At 36.0% G+C, this 25,626-nt stretch overlaps 1 protein-coding gene across 5 annotated transcripts in view; it reads left to right on the top strand.

Moving 5' to 3' along the window:
• The window catches only part of LOC108249191 (protocadherin-15-like), a 211,362-nt gene that overhangs the window by 73,429 nt on the left and 112,307 nt on the right, over window positions 1-25,626 (top strand). For all 5 annotated transcript variants that reach the window (XM_017438411.2, XM_025010744.2, XM_017438403.3 and 2 more), the window contains 9 exons: window positions 619-738; window positions 2,009-2,119; window positions 7,020-7,190; window positions 14,772-14,880; window positions 17,140-17,252; window positions 18,720-18,926; window positions 21,971-22,105; window positions 24,750-24,899; window positions 24,989-25,080. In XM_017438411.2, coding sequence (XP_017293900.1) covers window positions 619-738; window positions 2,009-2,119; window positions 7,020-7,190; window positions 14,772-14,880; window positions 17,140-17,252; window positions 18,720-18,926; window positions 21,971-22,105; window positions 24,750-24,899; window positions 24,989-25,080 — 1,208 coding nt within the window. The remainder of the gene's footprint in view (window positions 1-618; window positions 739-2,008; window positions 2,120-7,019; window positions 7,191-14,771; window positions 14,881-17,139; window positions 17,253-18,719; window positions 18,927-21,970; window positions 22,106-24,749; window positions 24,900-24,988; window positions 25,081-25,626) is intronic.

The raw sequence follows: 25,626 nt of genomic DNA on the forward strand, positions 1-25,626 counted from the left end.
TACAAATGTCTATTTGGTTTATGAGTTCAGTGTGAAATTTTAAAGTACAATGTGATCCCTGTGGCAAATTTCTTAAATTACACTGGTTGTTTCATGACCCAAATGTGGCAAAATGACAGCGTGAGACATTTGGGGTCCTGTGTTTAGATCAGTGGGAGCACTGACGACTCTGTTGAAGGAAATTCTTGTTTGTGTGTGGCTGGAGATTGGACTTTTTCTGTTTTGCCACCGTATCAAACATCCCCAGGAACATGACTGAAAAATATAGCGCTGCAATTTATTTCCCAAAACTTAGACTAAATGTTGCCAAAGATTTAACTCTGCCAGAAAAGTAAATTTCATATTAAATATCAATTAGATATTAGGTTATTTATAGTGCAACTGAAAAAGGATAAATGACTGTCATCTGATATTCCTCTTATTGTCCAACTGTTTTGTTTTCTTCCTTCATCTGTGCCACCTACAGAAAAAGGATGTTTGCATGACACTGTCAGGAATGATGTATATTGTTGATATATTCTGTGTTGTTCTCTGGATACACTGTTTGAAACTATTTGACATCATGTACCCAGAGTTTCTACACAGAGCTACAAACACTCTGTCTCCTTTTGTTTACAGCTGACTCCAGTAGGCACAACCATCTTCTCTGGTTTCTCAGGGAATAATGGTGCAACAGACATTGATGACGGTCCCAATGGACAGATTGAATACACCATCCAGTACAACCCCAGAGACCCAGTAAGTTTTATCTGTGCGTCTTCAGCTTTATCTAATTCAATTTAGTTGTGTTATGGTCTGATTTTTCTTAGCTCTTTTTATTATTTAATACACAGAAAGAAAATGTTTGATTGATATTATTACTTTAATAGCATGAGGCTGACCAAGATGAACAAGAGCTTATTTTTTTCATTTTTAAATGATAAACAATAACATTTAAATTCAAAATTTAGATAAACACAAATTTTTCTTTAACTTGTTGGGAAATTATTTGCTTTTAACCATCATGCATATTTAAGCAGTATAGAAAAACTTGAACAGTTTTTTTTTTTAAAAAAAACCTTGCTGCTATTTAAGGCAGTTTTACACAATGGTAAGGTTTCAGTATGTTTTTTTCTTCTTCTTTTCTAATCAAAAACACTGAACAAATGCTACCTTAGTAACCAACAGAGAAACAATAATTTCTTCACAAAAATGTTGTCAAAATATGAAGGTTTAGAGGTTTTAGAGCGAGAGTACAATTGTTGGTTTTACATGCTTTAAAAAATAACTTTACTCATTAGTCATATCCATTCTGTCATGCTTAGTGGTAGGTTTGTTATTGTCAAGACTTAAATGCAGACAAAAGAAGCAGCTTCCAGATTTCAACAAGTTTTTGTTATTACTACAAAAATAAGGCAATCAGCAAAACTGGCAAAATACGAGGTAAACAGTTGATCTGATAAGACATGTATATACTGGGAGGAGAAATGGCAACAGTCAACAGGTGTGCTAATGGAGGACAGGTAGTATGTAAGAACCAAGAAACAAGAGCTATTGAGAACAACTAATGGCAATGATGGTACAAAAATTAAATAAAACCACTGACTATCCAACATAAAAGGAAACAAAAGTGTTTCTAAAATACTATAAACAGACTGTTACAATTCCAGTTTTTTTATTATTATTATTCAATATCTGTAACAAATTTTTACCTTGTTTTGTTTGACATTTCTAAATGCATCATGTAAAAGCTTCCTTTTCATGTACTGACTGGTTTCAGTTGTACCGTTTCTAAGTTCATGGAAATAATTGATTTTAGCTTTAAAACACATTGGCATCATAATAAAATCATAAAATAACCCCATTTGTATATGTAGGTTTTTTTTGTTTGTTGTTGGGGGTTTTTTTGTGCATCTATTGTGTGTCGTCTTTTTTTTTTTTTTTTTTTTTCCCCAAGCACAGTAAAAAAAGAGGGGAAAAAAACAAAACAAAACATGACCATGTAAGTGTATGTGTTTCTGTTTTGCAGACAGCCAACAGAACCTTTGACATCCCCCTGACATTGTTTGGCTCAGTTGTTCTCAGAGAAAGACTGAACTATGAGGAGATAACACGGTACCTGGTCATCATACAAGCAAATGTAAGTGGCAGTTTGTTTTTTTTATTTTTATTTTTGTTCTTAAATGAAATGTGTTTATATGCTTGTACATGCCTGAGTAGTTGTTGTTTTTATTGTTTTTTTTTCTTTTAAATAGTATTTTTCAATTAAAAGGACTTTAAAAAAATAGATGGCTGGAGCAAAGAGACCCTCTTGTGCATGACTAAGATAATGATAGTCTACAGTTTATGATGCTGGTATTTATATGTAAATCTTTCTCCTGATAATATTAATGTCCCACAAGCTTTCTGACTAATTCTGACTTCTTTGGTCAGCCTTAAGGGATCTGGAAGAGCATCTTTAATTATCACTAATAGGTTTGCTAATCTAATTGTTGTTCTTTCATTTTCTTGCAGTCCATATGTTTTAATAATGAAAACAGTTTATATATTTATTTTAGTCAATACACAAAGCACACTTTGTGTAGACATTTGAGGGATCTAAACTGGGTCATGAAAGAAAGGTAATAAAGCTGAGGTGTCCCATTTAGGGGTTTGTTGTGACAGAAAAGCTTTGCTCAAGCATCCTGGAGTTTTGGAACTTTTGAAGTATAACGATGCCCACTTACCCTAAAAGCATTACTAAAAGTCAACAGTACTCTGAAACATTAATGGGTTTGACTGCTTGAAAAGTATGTTTGCTGGTCATCTGAAAACAATATTAATGGTAATTAGAAATGCTACAAATTGTCGAATATAATTTTTAACCAATTCTACAGGCTATTTGCAACCAATCAGAAACTCCTTTGAATAAGCCTGACCTATTTGGCTGTACTGCAGTGTGTACAATTAAGTAAATGAGAAATGATTGTGTAGCAAACTTGTATACTTACAATTAACTAAACAAGTTTTTCTGGTACCAGTAGAGTGTACCAATTAATATTTATATATCCAATTCCAAGTGTATAATAAAAGTTGGCATGTGTCTTCTCAATGATAAGAAGCTCATTGCTGCTTCCAAGCCCAACATGCAAATGACTACCAAGCAACAATTAGTCAGCTTTGCTTTCAAGCCAACCTGGGCCTTCTTGGCTCCTCAGTTAAGTATGGATGAAATGAAATGATCCATTTTGCATTAAGTAAAAGAGTAAGATTTCTGGAAAATGATCAGTCTTGTCTAAATGACAAAATTTTCAGAGCTTGTTTAGAGTTTCTCAATGTGTCCAGTACAATACACATGGTTTTGATAAACCTTTAGATTATGAAAATACTTTCTGAGCAATTATTTGTGAAGTCTCTCGCTTAACAAATGACAAGAATTTTCATTAAATCAACTTATTTTGTTCCTTTTTAACACTAACTTGACATCTCCTCATATGAAGGAAAAAAAAATGTTGATGAAAGCTGTTCAATTTTCAAAGAATTTACTTGTAGGATTTTCTTGGACAGTGACTTAGGTTGGACTGTTTTACTTTTTTAAGATTACAATATTCAACAGATAATCTGCTATATCCATCTATTCATTTTCTGCTGCTCATCTATTGTCATGTCACGGAAGCAAAAGAAAAGGTCAAGAAAGAAAAACTTGAACATCCATCTCCTCAGGGATACTCTCCAGCTCCTTCTGGAGGATCCCAAAGTGCTCCAGGGTCTACCTGGAAGATGGACCATAAATGAACACACTCCCATAACATCATCATTAATGCAAACAAGGCTCTGATCTGACTCCTGCTCCATCCTACAGATACTTAAACTCCATTGTTTGGGACAGAGTCACAGAGGTAATGTTCCACCTTTTTTTCCAGAATTGGAGACAAGGGGAAGTACAATCCACAGCAGGATTATGCTAGACTTTGTGCCGAGGATGTGCACACAGCTCCTGCTTTAGTTTTAAATGGAGTGGATAGTCCTTAAATGTGACCCTGGCACTCTATACTTCTAGCTGCCCCAAAACTGATGATTTGACACAAATGGTGTCTTCATATGGATAGAAGATTAAGTCAAAAATACAAGCCTATAGGTCAGTCCACAGAAACATGGGGCTCACAATGGTGTCCAACCATCACACTTCCAGTACATACAAACCACAAAATACAAACACAAAATAAAAATGGGTTGTCCAGAAAATATGAACATTGTTCAGCCACTGATATGCAAAGAGAGTAAAGGTTGAAACATGCACAAGGAATGGTTATCTACACGATCATTGAAGTACAGACATGCCCAAACATTTTAGAAAACATGACAAGTTTATTTTTTCATTCATACCGAAAGGTTCAACTATATTAGTAGGGTAGATCAAGTAAGGTTCACTATGTCCTTGTGGTTTGGTCTATGTAAAAAAAAAAAAAAAAAAAGAGCTTTAAAGGCTAGAATTTCTGAGCACAGGACTGCAATACGTGTTCAAAATGTGCACATTGTCATGGCCCGGCATTATGTATGGGCTAATCATAGCTCTCCAGTATCGTTGAAGTTCTGGGGTATAGAAAAAAAATCTCCCCCTCCTCCAGAGGAGGTGACCTTAATAATGTTTTTCCTTGTAGAGAGGCTTGGGCTCTGATGAAGTGAAATCAAAGACATTCTTTTCTGCTATCATACTGAAAAATAAAATCATGTGCTGGCGTTGAATCTAATCTTTGTTTGAGATCAATTTGTTCTATTTGATTCTAAAAGAAGAAAAACATTTCCCAATTTTCATTGAAAGGCAGGGGGGAAAATGGTTTTATCTTCCAAAAAAAGAAAGTTTACATGAAACTCAAATGTTATTGGGCCTTAAACTACTTACAAACTCTAAAGATTGATGTATTTTCTTGTTATTGTTATATATTCATTACCTCTGGATCACACAATGCCTTTTTTTTTTTTTTTTTTTTTTTTAGGATTTTTACAGTCATATAGAGATTTTGATTTAACCCAACTGGCTCCACTTTAATTGTAAGCTTTTGATTGTTTGGGAATTCTTAAAACTTCATAAACTCAGTCACTCTGCATAGAACCGCAGTGTTTTATGCACTTTTAACCCAGACTTTTGATAATAATTTAGTGTTATGATTTATGTTCTTGCACAAAACCTGTATTTACAGTTTATGTCAAAACTGAACATACACTGAGATCAGTCAGGTCCCTCACCCCCAAGAGAGCAGTACCACAAGCTGAGTCACTGCCCTAAAGGAACAATCAAAAGTACAGTTGTACATACAGAATTTCAGAAAAGGTGAACTCAATCAATGATTGTGATCCTAAAAAGAGGAATTTAAACAATCACAAATACAAATGTGAATGGGGAATACTGATAATACATGGCCTATAGTAAATGAAATCTGTAGATGTTATGTACATTGTATCATAAGGACTTTGCATATTTTATGAAGGCTTGACTAAAATCCTGTTATTCCAGTTTAAGGTCTACTGAAGGTCTTCTTCCTCTGAGAAGAACTTAATTGTGTGTAAGCACATCCATTTTTCGTTCTATTTGCATCAAGGTCATACCGTTCTGAGCCTCAGACCTTTACACAAAAACAGCATTTTCACTTGAAAGTATTTTCTTTTCTTTTATTTCCTGACAATATGAGCCTCCTCACTCATGGAAAAATAAATCAAAAGCTCATATACATTCTTAATGAGATATTATTCCTGGATGGTGGTGATTTTTTTTTTTTTTGGTGCTGTCTGTACAAATGAGTATACTTTACATGCATTAATTCAATCAATACTCAATTAAACACTGTTTACAGTTTGTACTGGTATGAATATTCTGGTGTGGAAAATGAGGTCAGAGTGTTGTAAAGAAGCATTAATAGAAATTAGTTTCTCTAAAAGAATTCTTATTAGTCTTGTATGGCTATTTCCTCCATTGACAAATCGGTTTAATAAAAAACTGTAAAGTTGTCTTTAAACATAATGTTCATTTCAGAGAAAAATAATTATACCCTCTTTGACACAACTGTAAAGAAACAACAAGAACATGCAACCGAAATAATGGAAATAAAAATTAAAAGCAATGCTTTTAGTGGAATGTTAATAATAAGATGCTCACATTTACTTCGGCATTTACACACAAAATGTGTGCTTTTATTTAAAAAGTATTGTGTTAAACACTTGGAATTCAATACTTGTTTTGAACAGGAAACCCCATCAGCTGAGAAATCCAAACATCATCAAATTCAAGGCCTATTATTCCTTAAATGAATAGATATCCCCAGCCACCTTTTTAAGCCAGTTTTAAACTAAAACAGTCTTGGGTTGAGAAGGAACAGATGTACGGCCATCAAACTTGTACGGATGTACGGTCAAACTTTGTAGCCCTGCTTTTGGTATATTTTATGAATAATTCCTAGCTACTACCACATTTTTTCTCATTATCTGTAAAACTGACTTGTAGCTATTTCTGTGTTAAGTAAGGTGGATTGCATGTGGTGGCCATCTTAAATTGGGTTAATTCAAAGCTTATTAGTTGTAGAGGTACATCCAATAATTAGTTTCTGAGTTTCTTTTAAATGTGATTTGAGATATTTTGCTAACAGACAAACTTGTTTTAAGCAAAGTCTTTCTATATATGAAGCACTTAAGAGTGTATGCATTGCCAATGAATTGGCTACTATTACAAAATGTTTTTGCTTAATATATGTAAACTTGACTGAGTTGTAGGCTTTATCTTTCTATCAGTAGGTGTGATGGCCATTTTGAATCAGGTCGACTCCAAAGGTTATTCAATTGTAGATGCACATACAATGATTACTTTGAGACATAATTAAAATCCCTGCAGTAGGTTGTTAGAACTTTTGCTAACAAACCGCCCAGTAAACGCGCACACAAGTAATTACAGGATTGCTCACTTTTCATGGCAGTTAGCAATAACAAAGAAGTCTAGCTGTCTTCAATAAAACTTCCTATGAACGTTCAATACATTTCAAAGATGAAAGCAGAGGCCTCTCTCTGTTCAGGATCGAGCTCCCTATTCGAGTGAACGCCGAACAGCCACCACCACCCTAACCGTGGATGTACTGGATGGGGATGACTTGGGTCCCATGTTTCTACCATGTACACTTGTAGGAAACACCCGTGACTGCAGTCCCATCACGTATGTGTCTAATGTCCTGGAGCTGACAGAGCCGGTAAGTGTCATGCACATGCATTATTCACTGAATTATAGTTTGTTGTGTGGTGCAGAGAGCGTGTTTCTCTGTGGCCACTTGCCTTGATTGTATACATGTGGTACTTTTTCACGTTTACTTTGCACTGTTGTGACCTGAGATCCTTTTTAGCATCTTCCATTTTTCCTTCATCTAGAAAATGTCTTCTAGATCTACTTTAAAAAAAACGTCAAGATCATGTGCAGCCTTTTTTGTTTTGTGCTTCAAACTAAACCAATATTTTCATGTTGCGATTTGTTTGAGAGTTCCACCAAAAGTAGTTGAAGTTCTTTATAAATCGAGCATGTGTCACCATAGATTTTTGCTTTCAAGAATCTTTGCGCTTTTTAGTGAAGCATGACATTTGCCTTTGGAAAAGTATGAAATCTTTATATTTACTTATCTTGACCTTTAAATTCTGTATAATGCAGCAATCAGCAGCTAAGCAATAAGAGCAAAGGTTAACTTTTTCTTGTATGTTTGAATTATATGCACTTCTGTATGTAAACTCAAACCAGAGCTTTTATTTTATAATTGGAAATTAAAGACCTAGCACTCCTGGAAGGAGTATCTGAGTTTTAGACTAAGATCATATTATGGTGAGAAATAATACAGTTAAAGCATTTTTTGGCTAAACCTTTTAAAAAATAACAATACGTGCAGTCTTATGCAATATTGCAAAATCTCATGTGTTCTGGTAAACTGTTAATTTGTCTAGTGTGTCATGAGGTATTTTCCTCACCTTACAGACAAATGAGTACACACAGACATGGGCAAAAACATTATCACTCTCCTTAGTCATCGGCAGCGGGTGATGACAAACTCAAATTTTGAATGATTTAATCTGTTGCCTGCAAATACTAAAAGGTAACAAAATATCAGTATTTGTGATGGTTCCAAGCTCTCTGTGTGTGTGTATGTATGCATGAATTTATTTATTTATTTGGTGTATAAATTGGCTGTCTTTAATTGTGTTACAGAATTGTTTTTAACAGCCTTGTGCTTGAGAGAAAAGATCTTCAAAACCCACGTAACAGTTTCGGACAAAGTGTCAAAACTCATCTGTGTAATTTCTAACAAATGCTTGTGTAAATCTCTCATGTAACAAGTGTTGCACTATGGAGTGTGCTGTACCATAGTCTGTATTTATGCTTACACAGCTGTGTGTGCACTACTTTTATATTTGTGACTTTGACATTTAGCTGATGCTGTTATCCAGAGAAACCAGCAAAACCACTTTATAAATGAAACAAAGTTGCTGCAGGGAAAATCCTCAACTCTGACAAGTCAGCAGTGCATTCATCCCTTACACCACACACGCATACACATGCACACACATGCACACAAACACCACGGGGACTTGCCAACAGTGTGTTCATGCCTTAACACCCCTCAGCAACACGCACAAAAACAATCGTAGAGCCAGTGAGAAGTCACATCCAACTGAACATTGTCTACCTCATCTCTTTATCTTTCTCACACACACATGTGCACAAACACGCCAACTTCACTCTCAGGCACACCAAGGGAACTACTTGTATGCTTTTAAACCACTTTCTATTTTCCTCTCACCTGCTCGTATATTATCCTCAGATAAACATGGAAACATATTTTCTCCTCTCAGCCGAGACAGACAAGGTTTTGAGGTGTGAGTGTGTGCAAAATTTGAGGCCCCAATCTGTCGATCCATCTCCCACTCCTTCCTACCATCACTCATGAACAAGACTTCCAGATACCAAAATATCTTGAAGAAGAAAGCCACCCCTGACCCAGAGGGAACATTCCATCTTTTCCCAGTTGAGAACCATGGCTGTAGGACAGCTCTCGGGTATCCGCAGGACATCCACATGGCACAGATGTTGAACCAGAGCCGCCAGAATTGTTACTTATTCCACCCCAACAACAACCCTGTTTCAGCTGCAGAAATCAGCCAGGAAGTATAAAAGCTTTATGGTCAAGAATGAGAGACTTAGGAGTTTTTTGATTTTTTTTTTTTTTTTTTCCCCCTGAAAATTCTGTGTTTCAGCCTCACATACAACTTGCTGCTGTTGTGATAAGGATTGTCAGCCTAAACTCTAGGGAACTGGGAATAGTTTCTGTGTCAATGTTAGGAGCAACTCTGTGATCATTAACATGGAGCTGCTGTTCCATGTGTATGAGAGCTGCTTTACCTTGCACACAGTCGCTGAAGATGAGAAATTCTCTAATATCAAAAGCAGGGCTGATGACGATGGAGCTTGTCAATATTAGTCTTTAATATTTTAGGTCTGGGATCTGCTCTGGGTAGGTATGCATTTCTAACTGCACTACAACTCACTGAAGGCTTTCTATGAATGCAGTTTTCAAGGTTTTCTCTCTAAAAGTAACATATCTGTCAGAGTCCAACTAATTGGTTAGATATGATGAGAAGTAAGGGTTGACAGCAATGTCCCTGCAAATTTTAGGCCAGCTTGGACTTTCAGTTGACACAAAGGCAAAGTTTCATATGATTAGATAGAATTTCACCTGGTTGTGAGTATCAGACTAGTTGGCAACTCATAATTCAGAGAAAATAAGCAAATTTTTTGTTTCAGTCTTGTTGTCGCTGAGTGTTTGGTGTGGCCATTTTTGGAAAATAAGGGTTTTTTTTTTTTTATCCATGGCTTGCAAAACTGTATTCTAGGTCGTGCCCACATCATACCTACTTCAGCCAACTTTGTACCCTCCTTGGCAGCCACCCCCACTTTTGATTTAATTCCCTGGAGTACACTTGAAATGAAAATAAGATGATTTAGACAAGTATTTTAATAATTATTTATCATTGGTGTTTGTTTTTTGACTGAAGTCTTGAATGTTTTCTGTCAGAAGAGAGCTCCTGTGCAGGAGTCAAAATTCAACTCTGGTGCTCTTGAAATGGGTTAGAGATGCCTGCAACAAAATTGAGAAGGATTCAAGATGGGTTCAAGACACCTGCAACGACTTTGGAATTATTTTAAAAGAACATGTTGCACAAATTTTTAAAAAATGTTCCAATGTCCACCAACAAGATTGTGCGCTTCTTCAACTCACAAGGAAAATGAGAACCTCCACAAACATTTGTACATGTATTTTTAGATTTACCTCTACAGTATTGTTTAAATGGTCCTCAAATGAGCACTAAACCCTTGTGAAACCCCATCTTGTAAACAGTGGTATTTGTTGCACTGTTATTATGTTCTAAAAAGTTGCACTTGATAGTTGTTGAAGAAACAAAATTTACTGACCAACAGCAGAATTAACAGACAGAAACAAATGGAAAGAAATCGAACACACTGCAGTTTGTGTGGTATAAGAAAGATGGGGAGGTGGAGTAAAGCTAGTAATGAGTGAAGGAGAGTCTAGTTACTATAAATGTTGAGTAGGAATCAGACTGATAAGATGTAACAAGCTCAGAGCCTCAGTGCCTAGAAAGCTGCAGTATGCTTTCTGAGCCTTTCTGTATCACAGCCACACATACATTCTCATTTACACATCAAGATGTTGGCCATTTCTGACGAGGAGCTGATTCTTAGGCGATGTTCACACATGCACATAAAAAAACACTGCTGTCCCTAAAGCTAGAATTTTATAGCTGAAAGGAAGGGAAATTATTTTGGGGTATCTCAGGATAACGGCTCACCCAAATCCTGACCAATTATTGCCTGCAGGCAATGGCAGAGACTTAATGTTTTTGCTCATGTCTGTGTGTGTGTGCACGTGTGTTTGTTTGCCTGTATCCATTAGCAAAATGTGTCATGAATCACTGAACAGATTTTAATAAAACTCTCAGAAAGTAATCATTGGATGAACATCTACAACTGATTACCTTTTGGAGTCAATCTGATTAAAGATGTCTGCTGCAGCTAATCAACCTTAGACTACACAAAACAGCTATACCTTAGCCAGTTTGTCAGATATTGAGCTAAAATTCGATGTGGTAGAAGCTGACAGTCTTTCACAACACATACTCCAGTCACCAATAGATCATATGAAATATCTCATGAGATTGCATATAATATACCAAAATGGTTATAACTTTATTTCTCAACATAATATGGTTTAAATCTAAAACTCTTGATTGTAAGGCAGTGGGTGATATGCATTATGTCAAGGAATGCTTGGCCTTTAATTTAGTTTGTCATTACGACATGCCAAAAACTGAGTGATTAGTAGCTGTCTAAAGCTGAGCAGAGCTGACTGTGGCATTGTTTTAACTTTATTTTGCAACTGTTTCCTACACTGCACTCTCATGTTAACATCCATCTGTTTTTTTTCATGTGGTTGTAAAATGCTTTATGTATTTGAGACTGAACTGGCCACAGAAAGCTGTTTTATTTTCCCCTCCTCCTATTCATCTTCTGATATCTCTAAAGATCAGCCACCTGCCTGCCTCAGTTCTCCAGTCTTTAAAAAAGGTGGTGCTGCTTTAGTTCTTATGTCATTCATGCCTGCCTGATACCTGTTGCTGTGATTCTTCCTGCTGATTCTGCAGTGTTTGCTTACTTGGTTGTGCCTGCATGTCACCAGCAGTCAGCTTTGGAAGCGCAGCGTGTAAAGAGCCTTTTAGCATCATCCTCCCAGCATGCTGTGTCTGTCTGCTTGGAGTTTTCAACCCCGCGTCTTCACAAGAGTTCATTTGTATCAGGCTGTCACTGTGATTTTCGTTTGAAGCTGATAACTACTCACATGGTTCGCTTTCTTAGTATGTTAACCTCAACTTTGCTCAGGCAACAACATGAAAATATATTGTAAAAATACATTTAAGGAAAAATGTTCTATTTTAATATAGATTTCTTGTATAATCCTAGTTTTACATGCAACATTTACTGAGGTAAATTGACTTTAGCTTTGACAATGCAGAAATCTTACAACATATTTCAAGATTTATTAAAATGATTGATTTGAGGCCACAATTCAAATAAGGCGCATTAATTATAATAGCAGGCCCCTAATTCATTTATTCCATAAACTCCACAATTTATGTGAGATAATCATAAGCCATGCAGCACATTATAAGCAAGTGTTGAGAACTGTTTATGCGTTTTGTCTCCAATATAAAGATTCTCTAAAAGAACAGAAATGTTTTGAGTTTGTTTTAGGGGGTTTTATAGAAAAAAATGCTATCCATGTTTGAAGTCAAATGTGCTACTTTAGGCACAGGCTCCTACTCAGTGTTTTGCTTTTAGTGCAGTCTGACAAAGGCTGAGCTTTTAGTGAAGGTGTGAAGTGTAAAGAAGACTGCTACATTGTTTTCTAGAGTGTTCTGAAGGAGGGGCAAAGTCCTTTTAATGGACTAGATAATCGGGGCAATCAAAGATCAAATTTTCTCTTCAAATTGGCAAATTCAAATAAATGTTGTGACACTTAAATTAAAATGTCGAATTTTAATTCTTAAAAAAATCTACGTCATATGTACCTGAGTGTTAAAACATTAAAAACAAGTTCAACATTTCATCATCCCTATTGTTTGCTACTAGAAGTGTTTGGAGACCCTTACTTTAGTACTCTAACAAGGAAAGTGCATCATAGAGCAACACAAAACATGCAAAGCAAACTATTTGTTTCACTACTTATGTTTGTATGTTTGCAAATTACTCTGCAGAGTGCCAAAGATGGTACAGCTTGCAAGCCAGTGACATGACATTACAGATCGATAACCGTCGAGAGGAGCTCAGTTGGATTACAGACCCCAAACTGGAGATAGAAGATGATTGGGGAGAGAAAAAAAAAGATTGGAGATTCACCAGATGAATTTTTAAGGAGAGCAGCTGTGTCTGCAGTTTGGAAGTTATTTTGTTTTGTGCTTCAAGACTAAAATGTTTTTCAAGCCACTGTCAGTCCTACTGGTGGTGATTCTTCCACCTTACTGTGTTTAGCAGATAAAATCTTGTTAGAATACCCAAAGTACATGTGACAATGGTCTTTATATAAATATTACCACAGGCCTGAACTGAAACCTTATACAGAAGAGAGGCTGATTTTTATTGGCACAAAATTTGTGATGTGCTGACAAGCTAAAGCTATACTAAGTCCAGGATTTGTAATTTGAATTTAAGGTGAACTGTTAATTTTTTCTCTGTTCATTCAAGATAATGCTGTAAAAGTAGCCATTTTGGTCCAACCTTGCAATTGAGGTTATGCGTGACCTCTTGAGATGTTCTCCTTGATCTAGAGCTCACCTAACAAGCTAGGAGTGACTCTCACCTACTGCTACTTCTATCATTCTGTAAAACTGACTAAGTGGCCAATTTTGTTGTTGTTGTTGGCTAAAGTCAATTAGCTGAAGCATCCATCTTAAATTGGGTTGACTCCAAATGTCAGTCACTTGTAGATGTACATTAAGTGATTACTTTGAGAGTTTCATTAAAATCAGTTGAGTGGTTTGAGATATTTTTAAAAACAGACGGGCAGGATTGAAAGCTACAGTTAATGCCAAAGTCTTAAGCAAAGAGATTTTTTTGCCAACACTACAAACCTGAGCAAAAACATATTCGCTGCTTCACCTTCGAAGGTGCCTGATATTGACAAATTTTATATAATACAACTTTTTGATTGTTTCACCAAGCACTGATATAGTGTCCAAAGCAATATTTATACCTTTTGTTGCAACTCTTTCCATTTTTAGTCCTATATTCATCATGAATTTCTTTTTTTTTTTTTTTTTTTTATAAATCAACTGTAAAGAGATGCATAAAATGCAGCCAGACATAAAAGCTGTAGCGATAGCATCTGTGTTGTCGGTAATTTGTCTTTTCCTAGATTCTTCCTTTCTTCTGTTACATTTTCATGCCTCTCTGATCCCTGTTTACCCCTCGACTCCTGGCAGATTATTCTCCCTCCTTGATATTTGCATACCTCATTACTCGCCATAAGTTCATCTTTGCTTGTATCTCCCTCCTCTCCTCTCTGGCACTGACAAGCAACAGCAGAGATTGCTCAGTGGTAGATTTTATGTGCTGCATGACAGGTGCAGTGTTGTGTCCTAGATGTGTAGGAGCATACTGATGTGTACTGGGAAGCTTGGCCTCTCAGTAGTAAAGATTTGGAAATGTATGCATATACCATACATCGTCATGTTGTCCTGTTTATATGGGGGAGGGGGATTTTCTCACAGATGGGTCTTCCAATTACAGACCATAGCATATTGAATCATTCTAAGCTAGTATTATTGCCATGTTGCACAAACAATGCACTGAGACACAAATGCAAACTTTTCATGTGTGTACAGTGAATATATATACAATCAGGATATTCTATATTCAGGATTTTGTACCTGATTTTCAGTGAGTGCAATGACTTTTTAAATTACTATTTTTTTTTTTCCAGTAGCCTTCTCTTTTCCTGTATATGAACAAAATGCTATATGTGGATGCTTGTCCTACATGTATTTTTTTTTTCTTTGAAAAATGGATTTTCCTACTTTGGTGTTAATTTGTCTCGTACTCTGCTTGAGTGCTTTGAGATACAAAGTGCTTACACACCCCTGTAAGAAATTAGTTTGATAAACCACTGTTCATAAGAAAATGTCAAAGAAGTCCACTCTAATTCTAGATATTTTGTCTCCAGGTTAAGGTGAACCCTCTGAATGTGACTCCACCTATTCAAGCTGTGGACCAAGACCGAAACATACAGCCTCCATCTCAGAGACCAGGGATCTTGTACTCCATCCTCATTGGTACATTTACCTCTAAAACTTGTAGTGTTAGAGTACAGCGTTATGTAAAATGACACCTTACAAACTTTATTATCAACTCTATCATATGTGGCATGAGATAAATCTTTGTATGCAGTGTCCAGGACTGCTTGGTGGCTACAAAACATGTATACAAACACTTAAATTACAAATCTGCAGTTTTTTCTTGTTTTTTAAATTGCAATAAACCATTATCTAATTTATTAACTGGAAATATTACAATTTGATTACAGATATATATATTTATAACTTGTGTATTTTCTGATATAGTAATAAGCACTTTATGCCAGGGGTAATGAAATTTAACCAAATGAATTAAGGCCAAGTAATTCAACTCTACTCAAATTTTATTCACAAAGCAGCTTTAAATCAGTGTAGGTTGACCAAAGTGCTGAACACATAAAAATAAAGTATACAACCATATTAGTACTGTAGGCAAAATGATAATGTTGTGCAAAAGGGCAAATTGTAAAACTGAGCATGATTTTATAAAATAGAAAAAAAAGCTTACTTGTATCTAATTGACTGAAACAAAATGCAAAATCAAAACCTAAATTCCTTCATTTTAGTTGTTACAAAATGCTCAAGGGAATAACAGTCTTTATATGCTCTTCATAAAGATATTTGTTTATTTATTTTTGAGAGTCAAAACCCTAATTGCTAGTAAGGTTCTATAGGGCTTTCATGATACCATCTAAATTTTTAGGTCCAGAATTAACTCAAATATGAAAAAATTGAAGGTGAAGGCATATTAAGTGCTCACAAATAAAATGTATGAAAGTTATAGAGATTGAATGCCTCTCCATTAATGCTTTATAAGTACTTCAAGTTTAAAGTGATTTAAAGGGAAAGCAGCGCACTGTTACTGTCACTGCTCCTTTGGACCCTATAAAGAGCAGAGTCACAAAACACTTTGACTTTTACCAGTGAGATCGTGCATAGCTTAAATAAATCAACTGACGTAACTTCACATAGCTGAGATTAGATTTTTCAAACTGTGAATGTGATTTTTACCTATGTCTGAGGAAAAAATAGAAGATATAGTAGAATAAAGAATGAAAAAGAAAATCAACTAACATGCATGGATTAAAAATAATGTAATCACCCAATATAGTCAATTACAGAAGATTTAATAAATACTTTAGTTTTTTGTTTGTTCCTTGGATCATGCACAGGCATTTTGAAGGGAACAATAACTGTTGGATTTTGTTACATTTTGAACATGCTATGGACCCTTTTTTTTCTTCTTGCATTTCTTCCTGTATTTAGGAGCAAGCTTTCATTTTTGTAATACCATATAGTTGAATCACAGCAGGCATGTATTTTCAGGCAGAAAATAATCACAAACCAACATATTCTAGCTCCCAACTTGTCACATACTGACACTTCCTGTGTGTGAAGAAGTTCTAATACTTAACAAAATTTACAGTCAAAGATTGGAGAAGTTCTACAGGAATATGTTGCATGACTTTAGCCAGAAAAAAAATAGTTTTAGATCCACAGCTTTGCCTAAAATGTTTGATAGATTTGGGTTCACAGTAGTTTATCTTGTTTTAATCACTTTGCCTAGGCAAAACACTACTGGTTTTGTCACTCATCCTAAAACAATTAAGTCTTACCAGAAACCATTTGGCTTTGCCTCATGACTTCTGCAGTTTTTTCTGATCCCGACAGGCTTTTTCTGCAGTCAGACTACCCTGAATTAATAAAAAAGAGGGAAAAAAAGTCTTTAAAGTCTGCATTGATAACTAATGCCAGGTGGTCCTGACGAAGCAGCTGCACACAAGTCATTAGAGAGAACAAATAGTGCAAACATACCAGAAGTTATGCCACCTTGGAAAACAGCATTGCTCGGAAAAGCCGAACCTGTCGAATCAATGCTTTATATAAAGAAGTAACACACATACCTAGAAATGCACACATGAGACACATAATTGTGCACATGTGCCTTTGCAGCTTCTCCTCTCTCAGAAACTTGATTTCCCCACTGACCAATGCAGCATTCAAAGCACCATATATGAATGTGCGCTCTGAGTGCACATCTCCACCTGTCGAAAGCTGAGATGGGTGAGCTGGGAGTATTAGCCGTGCCTTTCCCTGCTCACTCTTCCTTTCATTCTCCCCCATGAATCACACCAAGCATACATTGATTCTTAAACCAATTACTGATATCTCAGATCGTTCCCTTTCTCACACATAGACTGTGTGTTTTCTTACAGTTTATTCCTTGCTCTTTCTCAGGTAAACCAGCATCTTATGCAGAATATTTCAGCTTGAACAGAACCACAGCAGACCTCCTGCTGTTAAAGCCCATTGACAGAGAACTCTACCACAGATTTGATCTGGTTATAAAGGTAAGATAAACTCCAGCTGCACACGGGACTCATTAAGCTGCGGAGCAGCAAGGTTTGGGTTTGAATAAACTATAAATGTTTCTCTTTAGAATATTGATTTGGAATTAAAATTGATCTACTATGAACATTTAAACAGTGGTAATTGTAAATCATCAGAACTAACCTGCTCTGAGAGTTGCTGTTTTTGTTACGGATTGAAATGCACTGCTAAATATTTATTATGTTAAGCTCGGCTGAAAATGAAAGTAGCATTGCTTCACGGTCAGAGATGGATTTAGTTCTTTGCATAATAACAAATAAAATATTTTAAGTTGTTGAATAATTGTGGGATAATGGAGCTTATGGATGGTATCTGAACAAATGATTTCAGAGTTGCACATGTGTTGTTGTTGTTTTGTTTGGTTTGCCTGAAATCAAATATCTCTCACAAGATAGGGTTATAGGGTTAGGTTAGGTAGTTACCAGGTACATACAGAGTAAGTACCCTTTAAGTACAGGGTAACAAGTTGCAACAGCACAGAGGAACCTGCTTCTTGCCTCCTGTTTTCTTGTTACTTACCTGATACATACCAGGTATGTACCTGGGTATATGTATGACTACCATTAAGTCTAGATTGATGGTGAAGAAAACGGCTAAAATAAAAGGTAAACAATGTCTGCTCCTACTCTCTAAATACAGCACAAAGTTGTGTAGAATAGGGTAGATGCATTTTTTCTCCTCTTATTTAGGTTTAGACAAGAACATTACAACTATCTCTTTTCACAGTGCTGTCAACAAATTTCACATTCAGCCTGCTGTATACGCTTACCTATTTTGGCTGACTTTACAGACAAGGTTCAAACAAGGATTTAGGTCCATACTTGTTTCTGACATGAACAGAAACTTTGAGCCTCTGCTTATGTCACAAGTTAAATCATAAAAGCTTTTTTTTTCTTGTTGTTGTTTCCAAAACTGGTATATTTGTGTAAGCATCCCCCCCCCCCCCCCCCGGCTATTACATTAGCAAGACTGTTGGTCTCTAGAGGATATAAATTGTGTTGGAGGACCAGAGAGTTCATAAGAGACTGTAATTTCCAGATGTAATTTTACTGCAGCGGGGTGAAATATTACAAATATATGCACACCAGGGAAATAAATCCAGTCCCAATGAGACTTTTAAAGTACTGAAGTATAAAATGGGGTTTCACCTTTAACATGTGCTGTTCTGACTTTTCCAACAGCCTCGTTGAGCTAAAAAGCCAAAGACAATCTTGAATTTGATTATTTTCTCCATGTTCTCTTGGCGAAAAGATTTCTTTTTTTTTTCTTTTCCCAGACTGACTGATAAAACTACCCCACTGATATTTTCTCTGTCTAACAGCAAGTACTTATTTGTTGTTACAGCCAGGATGTTAAAACGGGTTGTACCAGAACTACAGTGTTTCTGGCTGGTCAATAACAGAAGATTTTTCCCTTTTGCTATTTAGGCTGAGCAGGACAATGGCCACCCCCTGCCAGCTTTTGCCAACCTCCAAATTGAAGTTCTGGATGAAAACAACCAGGCACCCTACTTCCTGGAGGCCAGTTACCATGGATACATCAGTGAGGCGTCACCAGTAGGAACCACCGTATCGACCAACGCCAGCCTGTCGGCGCCACTGACCATCATAGCTTTGGACAATGATGTAGAGGAGGTGAGAATAAACCCATGCAGAGGTGATGCTAACAGTGAAACAGTATTCGTTTTTTTGTAATGATTATTTTACTCACAAAATCAAAAAAGGAAAAACTGTGAAGAAGTTTTTGTTTGTCATTTATCATTTCTAAAGCGCTAATTATTATCAACACTATTACTTTTTGTTTTTGTGCAAATTCAGTTTTTAATATTTGAAAACCTTTTTAAGATCTGTTTTAAATAATCAATATACATACATGTCTGCTTGTTGATACTTTAGTTACACAATTGTGTGTGCGTGTGATTTACTGCTTATGCTTTCTTTGTAGCTGAAGCCCAATGAGATGCCTGTAGGTATCACCTGAGTTCTGTGTTCCTTTTAATTCCTCGTCTGAATCTTCAACTTGCAAAGTTACGGTTGTCATTTACTAAAAAACTACAATCCTGGTACTAGACACGTCATCTCTTATTGACAAATGTTAAATAGGAAGCCCTACAATCTCAAATATTTACTAAGCCACATTTGATAAATCTGTTGAGTTTTAACTTTATATAATTCATAGTTGTAGTTAAGAAACAGAGGGCAGCTTTTTCCAGAACATTTTCTCAATTTTTATAATACTATAAAAACAAAAGCAAGCCTATTATGTCTGGCTAGTGGGGGATATTTTTGCTGACTAACTTTTAACAAAGGCAGCCACTAAAAAAAGGCAGCTGACAGTATCTTAAATATTTTACAACAAAGGACTATAATAGGTTCTGCTCAGTAAAATGTCAGAGCGGTTTGCTTTTAAATTAAATCTGCTGAGTGTAGCTTGCATTATTTCTTTTTTTTTGTTCTCACTTGGCTATATATTAAATTTGTTAAACACTGGTGATAAATTGATGGGTTGCTGTTTTGTTATGTGCCTTATGTTTCATTTAACAGGAGAGAAAAGCTGAAAACTTTGCCTCTCTTTTATGCACCCAGTGTATATAAACATTTCACTGATTACTATATATTATGAAGATATGGAGTACATATAAGCAGTCAGTATCTTTTTTGCAGTAAACAGCAGTTTACGAATTGGTTTAGAAAAATCTGGAGGAATTTCTAAATTTAGGAGTAAAATAACCAATACTAATAGCAGTTTTTTTCCCACCGCCTTCAGTTTTTATTGAAATTTTACAAATACAGTTTGTGATTATCGTCACGAAAGTGACTTTTTTTCACCTTCACATGTTACTACTACTACAAGTGCACTAGATTATTTACCAGCCTCTGTGGTGTTCTGAATGGAGGAGAATCATGAAAAATAGTGAAATAATGCACCCATATATTTTCTTTATCCCCTTTTCTGTACAGGCTCAAAGGGAGCTAGTGCCTATCTGACACATTATTATGAAAAAAAACACAATACACCCTGTTCAAGATCTTTAAAAAAATAATTTGCTTGACATGCTCATCAGTGATTATATCACTGATTAGCCAAATCCTCTAGTGTATATATTTTTTCCTTATTCCCAATAGTTCTTCCTCTTGATAATCTGGCCTTTACAAATATTCTCTCTCCAAAACGGGGCATATTGTCTTTCTTTTGTAACATTTGAGTCTTACTGTAGTTGTTGTTTTGGATTTAGACCTGATCGCTGAGCAGCCTATGCATAGCAACACAAATATTGTTTGCTTGACTAATCTAATTTTGAAAGGACTTATTTTGGCTTCTACATGGAACATTTCCCCTGATTTTCAAACCTTAGATCACTCTGACCACTGTCTATTGCAGTTAAGACACTGACTACCCATAATTACTCCAGCTCTTCCTAAAAAAACAACAAAAAACAAAGATTCTTAACTATTTAGTAATTTCAACAGGTCAAACAGAGGCAGACCAGAACAAGGCTTCAAATCAAAATATGATCAAGACTACCTATGTAGTTGAAAACCTTGGTCAATATTCAAGACGTTATGCATCGCTGCATTAACTGAAGCCCTTCAGCCAACTGCTTTACCTTTAGTGATATGAATTTCAGTTGTGTAAATAAGCAAATCTATGGCTCAAACCAAAATTAAATTACTGTGTGAATAAATCTTGTAGCTTGGGGATGGTGTTAGGGACATTTAAACATACCAGAGAAATTAAATACTGTTGTATGTGAGTGTCCATTTCTCTCTTGCTTTTCCCTCCACTGAATCTGAGCTTTGTGCTTTGCTTGCAGTGTTTGAAGTGGCCTTTCTGAAGTGCCTGTAAACGTGGCAGTAAAACCATTTCCCTCTTAAATTACCTCTGAGTAATAATTAGGAATTTATAGTGCTGCAATATTATTGCCCATGCATTTGCAGCAGCTTGGTTTGTTTAAGATGTAGCAAAGGCATTTTGACAAAAACAAACTTTGGTTCACTGCTTTCTAAAAGCCTCCTCCCAGCAAGGATTGGAGATTGGGCTCAGGGAGAATAGTGTGTGTGTGTTTGATTGTGACTTTGGGACAATTGATACACATGGAGTTCTTTTTATTATTGCTAACCCTGGTTGTTCCTTCACCAATAAGCACGAACAATGATGATTAGTCTTAATAGCTATTATGCACCGTCAATCACTTTTATTAATGTCTGTGCATGCAAATGTGATTTTCTGTGTTTGTAAATGTGTGTGTGCGTTGTGTGTGTGTGCGTTGTTTGTGTGCACTCGTGCTTATTTATGGCTCAATATCCACAACAGCTACATCGACAAGATTATCAGCCCCCCTTACCCTGCTGAGCCAGCCTTATCTGGAATGAGAAGAGCTTTCTTTTTCTCTCACACACAGACACGCATGCAGAATGAACACACACAAAAAAGATGACTGTTTGTATAATGTCAGAGGAGGTCCTGGATGAGGATCGCCTCTTCATCACCAAGTATAAAACATGGAATTAATGGAATTAAACTTTTTGAGTTAATTTATTTTTTCATGTTTTTTTTTTTTTATCTTTTGTTTGTTTTTTGTTTCCTTCAGAATCTTTTAAGTGTAATTCTGACTTTGTATTATAAGTCTCCCTTTGAGATCATTATAACACCAAATGTCTGTCTTTGTCTTTAACAGAGCCGGGATCCACAGCTTCAGTTCTCACTGGACAGTTATTCTCATGTTTTCTCTGTATCAGCCACCGGAATCAGAAGATATCTCACTCTTGTGCAGCCCGTAGACAGAGAGACACAAGACTCCTATACATTCACGGTACTGTAGCGTGCTGGTTTTTGTGCAGTAGTATTATTTAACATATTTGCATTTGGAGTGGAGGGAGTGAGGGGTAAAATCTACAGTTTTTTGTGATGGAGGGGTGGGGGTCCTAAAAAAAATGAAAAAAACTGACACATCCCACAGCGGTGTGTGTGGGGGGGTCAAAGATGAAAGTAAAGGTGAAGCACTGAAGAAATGAGAGAGCATAAGGTTACAAATAACACAAACAATGAATTTGATGTGGTGGAAGAGGGCAGGAACAAAAATAAGGAGAAGAAAAATGTCTGTAATTCTGCAATACAGCCTATTCTTCCACACTGGGAAGAACAGGAAAATAACCTGCATTAGAACCACATTTTATTTCAAACCAAATTTTGGAAAAAGAAAAAAATCTGTTATAAAACTGCAATGTAGTACATGCATCCTTCACAAAAACTAGATGGTTATTTTGTAGGGGTGAACATGAATTTAATTCAGTTTTAATCTGAGTGAAATAAACTTTGAACCAAAGTCACATTGCCAATTTGTGTTCATTTATCAATTTTTAATCATTGACTCTTTAGGAGAGTCTGATGCTGGAATATGACAACATGCATCAATTAACATAATAATGACATGATCAAAAGTAGTCTGATTTGATCTCTGCCAGCTTATTTACATGTTTTTTTGTTTCTGTGTGGAACTGGGTGTACAAGCACATTTTGGCATACGCTTTCACTTCTGAGACTAAACACATTGGTCTTCAGTTTTTGTAGTGACATTTAAAGTGTGGAGGAAAGGCATACAATTTATCAGTAAAGGGTCCTCACAAAGATAAGAATACACAGATGTGATGTGTAACAGCCAGACCATGTGACTTGCATTCTTTAGACAACAACCTGCATGAAGTAGCAACGGTTTGTCCCAAAGTCTCTCAAATTACAGCGTCCATTCAGTGTCAAAAAGAACTTTTCACCTTTTTACTAGTTGCCTTTTTGAGCCGTGTTCAGTTCAAGATCTTCACATAAAAGTTCACAAAAAAACTATCACCATTCATGAATGTGCTTATTTGAATGCTCTTGTGCACAACACTATACGTACCCTGTATGTAACCCAATTTTTGGCCTGATTAATCAACGCCTCCCAAGACATGAAGGGATGATACCAATCAAGCCATTATTACCGGCTGCATTTTCCAACACAAATGATGAATGCTAATCAGAGGACCTTCAGTGGTAGTTATCTTATTGTATTCATTCATACAATGCTAAAGGAAAACCTTCCTTGTAATAAAAAGTACCTTTGAAAGTTAACTCTGAAAAGATGTCTTAAGCAAGTGTCTACTTAAACCATTTTTCCACTTCTGCCTAATGTATTTCATGTCATTGCCTTCTCCTTGCACTTTTGTTTTGTTTCCCTTTTTTTCCCCCTGCTTTTCCCTCTTTTTCTATCCCCTCGCCCCCCTTCCAGTTGTATTTCAATGCAATCTAACTCAACAGCTTCTTATTGGCATGTCACAGAGAGACTACCCTTTGCCGAGCACAGCATCTCAATTCGTATGTTTCATCAAGTGGTGTAAAGCGTTGTGGCTTCATATAGCTGTTCAACTGCAGAGTTCGGCCTGAATACAGTGGCAGTGTGTGTTTGTGTGTGAGGGTGTGCAGTATAATATGTGACTTGATGTGTCCTTGAGTGTGCATTCAGCAATTTGGAAGTTGAAGATGGAAAAGCAGAAGGTCTGGTGTATTGATTGAAAGGCAAAGGTATACAGTAATCATTATGAAAGCCTTGGAGGAGAAATTAAACTCGGAGAGAGAGTGCTATGAGACATGAAGGGTGGTTTTCATTTGAAAGGACTCAATCAGCTTCTTGGCAGATGAGATGGTGAAAATGATTGGTATCAAAAGAAACTTCTGTTTCATTGATATTTTCTAGGATTTCTAAAGTAAAGTAAAATGCTACTTTTTTGTTTCCCTAAAACCAGAAGAAAGCAAAAAGTCAAGAAGTACTTTTCATCATGGATGTACTATATTTTACTGAACCAACATTTTAAATTGGCAACACGAATGGCATCAAAACAAACATTTATCTGCTAGCTCTGACACTCTGATTATTTCTGAGTGCTTGGTTTTTTGTCTTGATGATTACTGAACAGTTTGCAGTCTTTCAAAAATTTTCTAAAGGAGTTATGGATTTTATTTTTTTATTTATTAGATTAAAATTATAGATGATTTTGATTGGCAACGAGAAAATTACAAAAACAAAGATTAAACAAAGTTAAAAGGAGATGTTTTTTTGTTGCTGAAGAAAATACAATCTGAGCCTTATATTTAATGCATAAAAGTATTGATATTCATGGTAAACCTCTCTGGTGCACTTTTTCAATGATTTTTGTTTTTTTCATTTATGAACATTTTACACACTAAATCCAGGGGGGGGGGGGGGTGAACAATTGTGCATCCAGTGCTGAATCTACAGGGCATATAAACAAAACAAACACACAAAAATCAAGTGAGGGAGAAAATACATAGACCAGTTACATTACAAAAAACTAAAATTGCCAAGAACAGTCAGTGATTTTCAAGATTTCAGCTTTTACCACCACTAGAAACAGTTTTTACTTGTCTTTTTACACAGATTTTTTTGTCTTTCATCTTTACAGCTGTCAGCATCAGATGGTGTCCAGGAGAGCGCTCCTGTTACTGTGACCTTAACAGTTTTGGATGCTAATGACAACACGCCAACCTTTCCTAATGTCTCTTATAGTATCAACCTGTTCACTGACACGATGCCTGGAGAAACTGTGTTACAGGTACACACCGTCCAAGACATGATACAACAACAAAACTGTTAAAAATATAAATGTGTGACATTTGTATGTGGGTGTATGCATATCTGTAGCTGACAGCAGTGGACATGGATGCAGGTGACAATGGTCATGTGACCTATCGCATCTTGGCTGGTGACCAGGGACAGTTCCTTATAGGAAGCAGGTAAATAAGACTTTTTAAATGTTACTTAGATGTAAATTGTGAAACAATTATTTTTTGTTGTTGTTATTGTTGTTGTTTGATGTAGTTTGTTCAGTCATTGCACACAATCCAATAAGCCTAAGCACAAAAACAAACTAAAAATTCAGGAGAACAACCGTAGAAAAAGAGTTGTAATGGTTTACATACCAAGACATTTCAAATTACCTGTTTCTTCATGGGTTTCTAAATTAGCTACTTTTTCATTTGAACGTGTTCCATCATGTTATCAGATACTTAGACAAATCTGCTCAAATGTGTTTGGTACAGTCATACTGCTTCCATAGGCTATGAAAAAGATTTCCAAGTGCTGCTGATGAAATATGCTTGATTGTAAACAAGTGTGAGCTGACCTCCTTTATATGAGCAAAACCTTTGGAAGTTTGCTAGTATGGCAACATGGATCCAAGATAAAAACAACAACATTGGCAATATGAAGTGAGCACTATATCCCATCAGTCTAGAAGAAGTTAATAGTTTATAGTATGTTTATAGTAAGATCAATTATTT

This window comes from Kryptolebias marmoratus, linkage group LG17 (genome assembly GCF_001649575.2).
Source record: "Kryptolebias marmoratus isolate JLee-2015 linkage group LG17, ASM164957v2, whole genome shotgun sequence".
In the NCBI taxonomy this organism is placed as follows: Eukaryota; Metazoa; Chordata; class Actinopteri; order Cyprinodontiformes; family Rivulidae; genus Kryptolebias; species Kryptolebias marmoratus.